Source organism: Durio zibethinus, chromosome 22 (genome assembly GCF_047325235.1).
Source record: "Durio zibethinus cultivar Kanyao isolate XHJ-2024 chromosome 22, ASM4732523v1, whole genome shotgun sequence".
NCBI lineage: Eukaryota > Viridiplantae > Streptophyta > Magnoliopsida > Malvales > Malvaceae > Durio > Durio zibethinus.
The window spans coordinates 16,088,234-16,099,219 of record NC_143183.1 but is presented as its reverse complement, the minus strand read 5'-3'; the positions used below and the strand labels follow the sequence as shown (position 1 = coordinate 16,099,219).

At 37.0% G+C, this 10,986-nt stretch overlaps 1 protein-coding gene across 3 annotated transcripts; it reads left to right on the top strand.

Moving 5' to 3' along the window:
• The first annotated feature begins 263 nt into the window (after positions 1-263).
• Positions 264-10,351, top strand: LOC111306665 (protein argonaute 10-like). Of its 3 annotated transcripts, XM_022904462.2 has the most exons (22): positions 264-448; positions 1,473-2,151; positions 2,466-2,674; positions 2,909-3,058; positions 3,153-3,286; positions 3,385-3,494; positions 3,581-3,687; positions 3,864-4,002; positions 4,107-4,223; positions 4,635-4,742; positions 4,826-4,897; positions 5,338-5,460; positions 5,584-5,743; positions 5,907-6,028; positions 6,194-6,331; positions 6,447-6,589; positions 6,676-6,738; positions 7,118-7,181; positions 7,277-7,412; positions 7,518-7,591; positions 9,444-9,570; positions 9,868-10,351. In XM_022904462.2, exons 2-22 carry the CDS (start codon positions 1,651-1,653, stop codon positions 10,056-10,058), a joined length of 2,988 nt encoding a protein of 995 aa, XP_022760197.2. In that variant the 5' UTR covers positions 264-448; positions 1,473-1,650; the 3' UTR covers positions 10,059-10,351. The 3 variants fall into 3 exon arrangements, with proteins under 3 accessions (XP_022760197.2, XP_089608136.1, XP_089608135.1); XM_089752010.1 differs by lacking the exons at positions 9,444-9,570; positions 9,868-10,351 and adding an exon at positions 8,523-8,663; XM_089752009.1 differs by lacking the exons at positions 9,444-9,570; positions 9,868-10,351 and adding an exon at positions 8,358-8,570.
• The last annotated feature ends 635 nt before the right edge of the window (positions 10,352-10,986 follow it).

Below are 10,986 nucleotides of genomic sequence, written 5' to 3'. Positions count from 1 at the left end.
TGTGCTTTTCAAAGACAGGGGTTTTTACTTTATTAGTCTTAAAAAAATATATGTCATGGTACGTCCCCGAGGCTGCGCCATCAGTTCAGAACCAAGAACAAAGCGAAAAGAGAGAGAAAGAGGAGGCTAAGCTAAGGCCAAAGCCATTTTTTTAAAAGCAGAGAGAGAGGGGCTCACAAAGGCTTTTACACATGATAAAAGAAAACACCAAAAGCACTTTCCGTGCGTGTATAAAGATTCACCACCATCATCTCCTTTCTTTCACTACGCCATCTCTCTCTTTACTTCTCTGAATCCTCCTCAAAAACCCATCTTTTATCTCCCACTTTTGCCTTTTCTTTTAATCTCTATTCGCCTTCTCCGGCTTCAACCCATCTTTTCTATCCTCTTCTCTACTCTCTTGTTTTGCTTCAAAGTTCACTGCTTTGTATGTTTTTCCACTTGCTTGGTGAGTTTTTTTGGGGTATACTAGCAATATTTTACGATGCATTTAATGGCTTCATTTTATTTATTTTCTCAATCATTAAATTTTTGTATTTTTTTTGTTTGGGATAACCATGAGATAGTGATTTCACTGCCCTTTTCAATGTTTATTCCTTCTCTTTGTATACATGTTCTTGTTTTCTGGTTTTCTTCTAGATGGCTTTTATTCTTACTATATACCAAGTCTCATCATGGTTTCAGAATCTGTTCTTTACATAAAAAATAAATAAAATAAGTGAAGTTTCTTTAATGCTGTTGCTATGTTTTTATCTGCTTGGGCTTATATTTATTTGTGGTCTGATTTTTTTTTTCTTTTTCCTAATAAAATTTCAGTTTTTGGTAGGGACAAGCCTAGGGGAATGGTTTTGTCTTCTGGATATAACCACTTTTTGTTTTGGGTATTGTTATAAAATAATTCTTAACTCATTTTGCTAATGTTGTCTGTCTTACGATTTTATGGTCATTGGTTTCACAATAGAGGCTTCTCGAGAAGGTTTGGTTTTGGAGTTGATGTTCAGTTTGTCTTTGCTTCTTGCCATTTCTTTTTTCAAGTTGCAGAGCTGATTCTTTTTTTTAGTTCGGAGCCTGGTTTGGGGTTTTGTGCCTTTTTTTGTCCCTCCTTTGCTTGGCCTTTTGAGGTCTTTTTTGCATTTCTATTTTAAACGGACTTATAAAATGGTGTCTATAGTTATAAGTTTTGCATTTCTATTTTATTTTTTCATGAATTTTAATTTTAGTAGCATGTTGTTTTGGGAGTAAGATGCTGAAAAAAAGGTGAATGATTGAGGGATTAGTGTTGCAAAAGAATGGTAAAGCTTGTAATGAGCAAGAAAGTCTGGACTTTTTTCCCATAGCCATTTACTTTTGTCTATGCAACTTTGGTGCATTATCAACATTTATTTTTTAATCTTCTGCAGTTTTTGCAAGATTTGGTGTTTTTTCACTGACATACATTTCCCTATTTGTTTCTTGTATTTTCAAACTGAAAGGGTGATTAATCCGTGAAGGGTAGGAAGAGGAAACAAGTATGAGAATAGAGGAGAAACCAGTTCTTTATGCGTGTGCCATTTCGTGAAAATAGTCCATCTTCTTTTAACTCTTTTGGACAAAGCTTTTGTTCTTGTGTCGTATCAGTTTCAGTGAGCAAGTTAAGAAAAGCTGGCTACTATGCCTATAAAGCAAATGAAAGAGAACTCAGTGCAACACCTTGTGATAAAAAATCACTTGCAAAACACTATGAACCCAGTTCAAAGAGCACCAAAAACTGCACAAAATGGCAAAGGTCCTCTTCCAGCAGCTCATGAACCACAGAACACAAAACAGCCCCATAACCAAACCTCACCTCCATCAAAGAATGGAGGAAGAAGAAGAGGAAGAGGTGGTAGAAAATCTGATCAAGGGGATGTTTGTATGAGACCAAGTTCAAGGCCCTGCAGGGTAGCACATAACCCAGTGCGTCCATTTGCTACTGATCTTGTGGCAGCAACTTCAAATGAGTCTATTCAGAACGGTCGTAGTTCTTCTGGAACGGAAATGGGGTTTCCTACTTCAAGCAAGTCTTTGAATTTTGCACCTAGGCCTGGTTATGGTCAAGTTGGGACAAAGTGTATTGTAAAGGCTAATCATTTCTTTGCAGAGTTACCAGACAAGGACTTGAACCAGTATGATGTAAGCTCTTTTTTCTTGTATTGTGTTTTTTACATTAAATAGGGTTCATCGTATTACTGCAGCAAAGCAAAGACATCTTATGTAGTATCTTTTTTAAGTTTGTGGATTTTATAATTTGTTTCATGGCAATATTTTGTGGGTGGGGGGCCTTAATCTGACATAGTCGTCTTTTCATTTTTTCTGTTGCATTGAAGATGAAATTGAATAAGATTTCTGTTCTCACCATGTCCTTTCTTTTAATGGCATTTATGGTGTTTAAATTTTGTTCTCCTTGTTGTTTGCCTTTTTGCAACCTGTGTTCTGCTTCTTTGCAGGTTAGAATAACTCCTGAAGTGGCATCCAAAACGATGAATAGGGCAATTATGGCAGAGCTTGTGAGATTGTACAAAGAATCAGATTTAGGAATGAGATTGCCTGCTTATGATGGCAGAAAGAGTCTGTACACGGCCGGTGAACTTCCTTTTTCTCGGAAAGAGTTCACCATCAAGCTTGTAGATAAAGAGGATGGCATCAATGGCCCCAAGTGAGTACGAATTGTCTCTTCTTTTTCCTTTTTCATGGACATTCTACTTTCTTTTCTTGTGCAATGTGGGTTTTACTTCCTTGACAACAGTTCATGAAAAGGAAATAAATATAAAGATTAAATTATTTTACCATTTCTCTCTCTCATTATATTTTTTTCAATTTACTCAAGTAGTATAGATATGCATTAATTTCTTTTGTGTTGATCTCCAATGGCATCTATATGATTTTACAGAAGAGAAAGAGAATACAAAGTGGTAATAAAGTTTGTTGCGCGAGCAAACATGCATCATTTAGGCCAATTTCTAGCTGGTAAGCGCGCTGATGCTCCACAAGAAGCTTTGCAGATTCTTGACATTGTATTACGGCAGCTATCGACAAAGAGGTACGAGACTGAAAAGTGTTTGTGTTTATGGAAAAATGGTTCTTGTTATCAATATTGTTGTTCTGGGCATCTTACACTGTCTGATGCTGTTTAGTTACTGTCCTATTGGGAGATACTTCTTTTCACCTGATATTAGAGCACCAAAAAGGCTTGGTGATGGTTTGGAGTCATGGTGTGGTTTTTACCAGAGTATTAGGCCTACTCAGATGGGCTTGTCTCTGAATATTGGTATGAATAATGATAAAATTTACAAAATTACTTGGCAGTTACCTTTGATTAATGTTTCTCATATTTTGTTTTTACCTCTATTTTATCTTTTGTAACAGATATGGCTTCAGCTGCATTCATTGAGCCTCTCCCTGTAATAGAGTTTGGCGCTCAGCTTCTAGGCCAGGGTGTATTATCGAGGCAATTGTCTGATTCTGATCGTGTGAAGGTATCTTTTTCTTTTTACTGCTGCTGCAGCGTGGTCTCATTCTTGGCATTTGATTTAATCATAATTAAAGTTGAAATAAATGACAGATTAAAAAGGCACTCAGAGGAGTGAAAGTAGAGGTGACACATAGGGGGAATGTACGAAGAAAATACCGTGTTTCAGGATTGACTTCTCAGCCTACTAGAGAACTAGTGTAAGTTTCAGCTCTTTTCTTTTCTGATTTCTCCTTGAATTTCTGTAGCAAATCAAGTATATATTAGAGCTTGAATGACAGTGAAATAAAGAAGTTTCTCTTACCTTTCTAGGATGTATGATCTTGATGAGTGTTTACCCTCTCCTTATTAGTATTACCTATGGTGCTTTGTTCAGGTTTCCTGTTGATGACAAATCGACCATGAAGTCTGTTGTTGAATACTTCCAAGAGATGTATGGCTTCACAATTCAGCATACACATCTACCTTGCCTTCAAGTAGGAAACCAGAGGAAGGCAAATTATTTACCTATGGAGGTCGGAAGATGTCATAGGAAATTTTATCATTTTCTCAGTAAATTTTTTCTTTTTCTTTCTTTTGGCAGACTCTCATGAGAAATCTGGACTCTTTGCTTTGTTAGGCTTGCAAAATTGTTGAGGGACAACGATATACAAAAAGATTGAATGAGAGACAAATTACTGCTCTATTGAAAGTCACATGCCAAAGACCAAGAGATCGGGAAAATGACATTTTGCAGGTGCGCTTATATTGCAATCTTGTATGTATATCAAACTACGCCATTGTGTATTTGTGCAAACTTTACATTGTAGGATTTATAATCTTGGTCTTTCTGATGAGTGATGACCAAAGCACCGCAGAATTCCTACAATACATAACCTGTGGAACAGTTTAGGAAGTTGCTAAGCTATTCTAAGTCTGCTAAAATTTCTATTTCTCCTTGGAAATGTATGTTAATGTGAGGATGAAATTGATGCAAATAATTGACTCTATACATTAAGTTGCTGACTTATGGAGAAGTGAATCCTTAAAAAGGACTAAGATGCTGGTATCTGAAATAGAATTTATTGGTTTATTATCTTCAGAGTCTTTTGAGTATTTACCTGATTTTACCAATGACATTGTCTTTCCTGCAATTTAACACAAGCAGACAGTTCAACATAATGCTTACTACCAAGATCCTTATGCAAAGGAGTTTGGAATCAAAATCAGTGAAAAACTTGCTTCGGTTGAGGCTCGAATCCTTCCTGCCCCTTGGGTAATATATCATAAAATTTCTGCATAATCGGCAAGAAAAATGATTTTTTATTCATTATTGACCATTTCATTGGCTCCTTGCAGCTGAAATATCATGAAACTGGAAAAGAAAAGGATTGTCTGCCTCAAGTGGGGCAGTGGAATATGATGAACAAGGTAATATTCTCTTGTATATTTTCAATATTATTCATTTTCTTTCGTAAGTACTGGTGTGTTCTCCTTTTCCAACCCTTCGCATGTTCTATTTTAAGCAAGGAAAAGAGAAAAATTATAGAAGGGACAGGGAAGTTAATCAAGATTTTCTGAAATTTTTCTGAAGATTTATACCATTTTTTAAACTAATCAAGTTTGCTGATCGGTTGAGGTACAAGGTAGGAGAACTTGGCTCTTTTTCTTATGCCTAGTTTACAAAAATACAAGCTAAGCATGTGGTGCATGGGTTCATGTCTCTTCAGTGTAGTTCTTGTTGAGTGTGCTCTCTTGGATGGGTCATTAGCACTAAAGTCTAGAGGATCTTATAATTGTTCTTTTAGCTAGACCTATAACTTTTCTAGCTTGTTTTGCTGATATTTTGGCCTCATTTTTATGTGATCTAGAAAATGATCAATGGGATGACTGTTAGCCGATGGGCATGTATTAACTTCTCACGAAGTGTGCAAGAGACTGTTGCCCGTGGGTTTTGCAATGAACTTGCTCAAATGTGCCAAGTTTCTGGCATGGTAGTTTTCTATATCTTATAATCTTGGGCATTTAAGATCAGTAAATTCTAGTTTCTTTCCTCTATTTTTTGTATTTCATAATTTCAGTGGACTATAAGTTTGTAAGTCATTGCTGTTTTATAGGAGTTCAATCCAGAGCCTGTTATTCCAATATACAGTGCCAGGCCAGAGCAAGTGGAAAAAGCTTTGAAGCATGTTTATCATGCATCCATGAATAAATCTAAGGGAAAAGAACTAGAGCTTCTATTAGCTATATTGCCTGACAACAATGGGTCGCTTTATGGTATGTCATGTCATGATGGTTTGCAGTTCTAATCCTTTGATGTATGCTTTATTCCTCTGTGCTTATGTGTGCTTAAGGTGACTCCTTAAATCCTACCCTCCTTTGCTTCCAAAAGGATGGAAGGTTGGAAAACTGGAAGAATGACATCATTCTACTTCTTCAGGTGATCTCAAGCGAATTTGTGAAACTGATCTAGGCTTGATATCTCAATGCTGTCTCAATAAACATGTCTTCAAGATCAGTAAACAATACTTGGCTAATGTGGCCCTCAAGATCAATGTTAAGGTTAAATCATTTCTCCCAGTTATATACAATAAATTAGTTTGTTCCCAAAAATGATATGGTTTCAAACTTTAAACCAACATTTTGGTCAGTACATATGCCTCTAAACCCTTTGCACAATATATGTGAAAGTCCCCAATAAATGGCTATCCTTCATCACTGATGCAGATGGGTGGCAGAAACACTGTTCTTTTGGATGCTATCAGCTGCAGAATACCATTAGTCAGTGACATACCAACCATAATATTTGGAGCAGATGTGACTCACCCAGAAAATGGAGAAGATTCCAGCCCCTCAATTGCAGCAGTATGATTCTTTTTTCTAGTTTATATTCGTCAAACTTGTTTTCATCCTTGTTCTAATAGTTGGACTCTGGTGCTAATAGTTAGACTCTGGTTTCTGAAATATACTGGTTCTTTAGGTTGTAGCTTCACAAGATTGGCCTGAAGTGACAAAATATGCCGGACTAGTTTGTGCTCAAGCTCATAGACAGGAACTCATACAGGACTTGTACAAAACGTGGCAGGATCCTGTCCGTGGCACAGTTAGTGGTGGCATGATCAGGTAAGCCGATGTCAATTCCACCAGACCAGTACTTTTAACCATGAAGTAGCATGCACTTTCATTTCTAATTACAATTTCTCGTGTAGGGATCTTCTGGTATCCTTTAGGAAGGCAACAGGGCAGAAGCCTCTGAGGATTATATTTTACAGGTTTGTGATGAAGGATTTGTTGGTATATATTTCTGCTATTGTATTTCATTCTCAGTTGCCATACCTTCATTAAAATTGAACTTGAGATAGAAGTCCCATTCCCAAAGTTTTAGGAGGCCAAGAAGAGTTGTCTAGGTTTTTTGCATCATATCTGGGAGAGCTGATATGCTAGCAGTGGACTCATGCATCTGTAACTCTGACATGCATTTAGTAGGAGTACATGGATGCCTGCTTAGCCATGTTTTGTATTGTGAAAGCCCTGCGTTGACTTGTAGTCCTGCATTTAAACAATTAAAGTGGGTTGGATCCACTGTTCATGCATATTCATACGTGGTAGACCCTTCATGTCGGGTACTAATTGGGTAAATCATTTGAGCAGGGATGGTGTTAGTGAAGGGCAATTTTATCAAGTTCTGCTGTACGAGCTAGATGCAATACGGAAGGTGAGTATTAATACAGTTTCTTTTCTGATAACTGTTTTTAAATCAATTTAAACAGATTTGGGGACATCTATGGTTCTGATAGAATTTATTTGCAGGCCTGTGCTTCTCTAGAACCAAACTATCAACCACCAGTGACTTTCATTGTTGTACAAAAACGACACCACACTCGATTGTTTGCTAATAATCACAGGGACCGAAGCAGCACAGACAAGAGTGGAAACATTTTACCTGGTGAAAGATCAAGTCTCTTGGATAATTTGATTATTAAAGATAAATGGGCATTGCACAGCTTGAGGATCATTAATTGTTGTAATGGTGTTGTATTTTGTTTTTCAGGCACTGTTGTTGATTCGAAAATATGTCATCCAACAGAATTTGATTTTTATCTTTGCAGCCATGCTGGTATTCAGGTAGAAAATTAATATTCTTCATTCCATTTCAATTTCGGTAACCTTGGATTTTTTTACCTGAAATTTCCTTAACCGATTTGACTTTGATTTGGCTGTTGTTTTAATTTGTATGTATTTATATCTGTTAACCTATGTATGATGATATATGGTGGCTTCCTGTGGGTTAAATATGGGATGTTTGGGAGAAGTTTCTCAGTGATAAGTTCTGGATAGGGCTAAGCAAATGGTCGGTTCAGTTAATTCAGTTGTAAAAATTGAATAACTGATTTAATTGACTTAATCTATTATAAAAACCGAACCGACTGATGTATGTAAAGAAAACCGAAAAAACTGAACCGGATAAAGGTGATCGGTTTTGGTTGGTTTTGTTGGTTTTAAGCCTGTCACAATGTGAAGCACAGGGAAGGGAAGCTTTTGGGTAAAACCTTTGTTTCTCTTCTCCATCCCATTAATCATTAAATCAAAAAGAAGATTTTAAACCCAGAAATCAAATTCTCCTCTTCTTAAGGAAAAAAAACCCATAAACCCTCCTATCATCATTCATTTCTTCTCTCTAAAGCTATATATTTCCATTCTAATCCCATTGTCAATCTGACTTATTAGTCGGCTCCAACGTTTTCGAAGTAAGATCTCGTGTTCTTTACGTTCATTATCTGTTTCTAATTTCTTGAATTTTCAAGGCTGATTGGGTTTTCAAGATAGGGTTCATGTTTTCTTTTGATTCGGAGAAACGGGTTCTTATTGGTTTTTTATATTGTTGTTGCAGACTTTAGGGATTTGGGGTTTTTTATATCTATACAAACTTAAACACATTTATGCTTATAGCTTAAGAAACGGAAGTAGTTTGCAGTACCGTTCCCTTTTCTTTTAGTCATTCAAGAATCAAGAATTCAAGATAAATCTTGAAAAACTTACCTCGATACTGTTGAAGCCTTGAAGAGAAGGCAGGATAAGCTTAAGAGAGACAGCAAACGAGATGAGCATGAGAGACAGAGAGGAACTGAGGAATGAAAGAGGCGGAGATGCGGAGTGGTGCGGCATTAAAGACATGGCAGCGGTGCAGCGCACAGAAAAAACTGGCAAAGCAAGATTAGCGTGAAAGGGATTGTGGGATTTGAGAGACGAGGGAAAAGGAGAGGTTGGAGACTGGTGAGTCACGTGAGAACGCCAACTGAGATCTCAAATCTGGCCTGGGGGAGAAGATGGAGATGGGTTTCAGCAAATGCTTGGGTTTCAGAAGATGGAGCTGAGAGTGAGGGGCTAGGACTTCAAAAAACAAAAGAAAAGGGGTGTTTATTTTTTTTTAATTAGGTATTTCGGTTTATTCGGTTTCAACTTTTAAAACAAAAAATTGACCATTTTAACCATTTAAACCCAGCCAATAACTGAAATATCCATATAATCAGATTTAACTGATCTGATTTACACAAAAAATTTGGATTTTGTTGGTTTTTTCGGTTTCAACCGAATTTTGCTCTCCCCTAGCTCTGTAAGAAAGAAAAAAGGTTTAAATTTAAAGTAAAAAGGTTTTTCTTTTCTTCATTTGATTCTTGAATTGTTGAATGTGTGTGTACTCTGAACTCAACAAGACTTGTATGTGAGACCTTTGCAAAGCTATAATGCATGTAGAATTTGACACTGTTGAAGTAGTGACCTCGACATCAGTGGTGCTTTTAACTAGTTATACTTTTAAACCATGATGTACTAGAAATTTGTGTTTGCATCATTGCCCATATCATTTAAACATATAACTTTTTTATAAACTATCATCTCATTCTTTAAGCATCCTTTGTAGCATTAACTGTTTATTCATTTAACTTTAGAATTAATTTATCTTTATTAATATTGTTAGGGAACAAGTCGACCAGCACACTACCATGTTCTTTGGGATGAAAACAATTTTACCGCAGATGGAATACAGTCTCTAACAAACAACCTTTGTTACACATATGCAAGGTGCACCCGCTCAGTATCTGTTGGTAAGTGAGGTTTTTATATGTTATATCCTTGCAACCAAAGCTTCTTTCATTACCCCTGTAAGGACAATAAGATGAAGGCTGTTAGGACACTGAAAAGTTCATTTCAGTTTAAATTACAAATTTCTCATATTTTGAAGTGGGAATTTCATATTAGACTTAGAAAACAAGGATTTGGTCAAACCCATGAAGAGAAATCTTAATTTTAATATATTTGATGCCACCAGCATGAGGCGTAATAGCCAACTGTTTGATTAATGATTAGTAGCTTCTTTTGCTGATATGCGGTTTTGTTTGCAGTTCCTCCTGCATATTATGCACATTTAGCTGCATTCCGTGCCCGGTTCTACATGGAACCAGAGATGCAAGAGAATGGATCAACAGGTGGTGGTACAGGTCACACCAAAGGCACAAGGGCCGCAGGAGAATCCGGGGTGCGGCCATTGCCAGCCTTGAAGGAGAATGTGAAGCGAGTAATGTTCTACTGTTAGAATGAAGAGATGTTGAGCCGGAAGATGCAGCAATGATGAATAGCTTTTCATCTCTGAATTTACTTTGTACAGTTTTAATGATTAAAGCATGGTCGTAAGGTCTTCCAAATTCAGGGTTCCTTGATAAAAAAAAAAATGTCAAAAAAAAATGACACCATAGGTCGTCCTCTGGAGTTCTTAGTCCCTACTCTAGATGGATAGAATGTTAAACCAGGCTATGTAAATAAATGTTTATTTAGAATCTTGATGTAGGAAATTTTGGCTAACACCTATCACCAAGTTGTTCCATCTTATTTCGTTTCAACTTCCCCACCCACCCTTTCTTCCATGTATGCTGTATTTCATCCAAAGCTGGAATACTGGCTGAATTTTATCCCAGAGAATATCATTGAAAATGCCCTGTGCAAACAAATACCTCAGGAACCAGAAAAGTGAAAAAAAAGGCTAGTATCGCTGCTCCGACCCATTAGGGTGTTCATTTGGTTAATTTAATGGGTTACTGTTTAAAGGAGCTGTAGCTGCATTACTACCTATAAACAATTTTTAAAGGTTCTACCACAGGCGTGTGTCCTGATGATTCGGAAGCTAAACGGATTACTGTTTCATGTCTAGTAAGTGGAATGTTTGGACAGTAAGATGGAGTTCAATTAACCGAATGTTGAGTAGTGAGAAGTCTGGCTCTTCCTGTCTGACACTTGCTTGCCGGAGTCTGCGTTTGAGCCCGCGTGAGAGCTTGTTACTGGAGTCTGGACACACATCTTCAATGGGCTCAAGCTTCTTCCATAGCTTATCAACAATGGGTTAGGCTCGATTTCTTTTTTTGTTTTTTTGCTATCAACAATGGAGGGGCTTATCATGAGTTGGGAGAATTATTGACCTTTGAGGCCCAAATTTTAACTCTGCATGTACCAAAAGGCAAAGAAGGCTT

Excerpts from the sequence above, each read along its gene's own strand:
- LOC111306665 (XM_022904462.2), top strand. The coding sequence starts at position 1,651 with ATGCCTATAAAGCAAATGAAAGAGAACTCAGTGCAACACCTTGTGATA. Across the intron at positions 4,743-4,825 it reads GAATCCTTCCTGCCCCTTGG|CTGAAATATCATGAAACTGG; the intron begins GTAATATATCAT and ends GGCTCCTTGCAG. Across the intron at positions 5,744-5,906 it reads CAACAATGGGTCGCTTTATG|GTGATCTCAAGCGAATTTGT; the intron begins GTATGTCATGTC and ends CTACTTCTTCAG.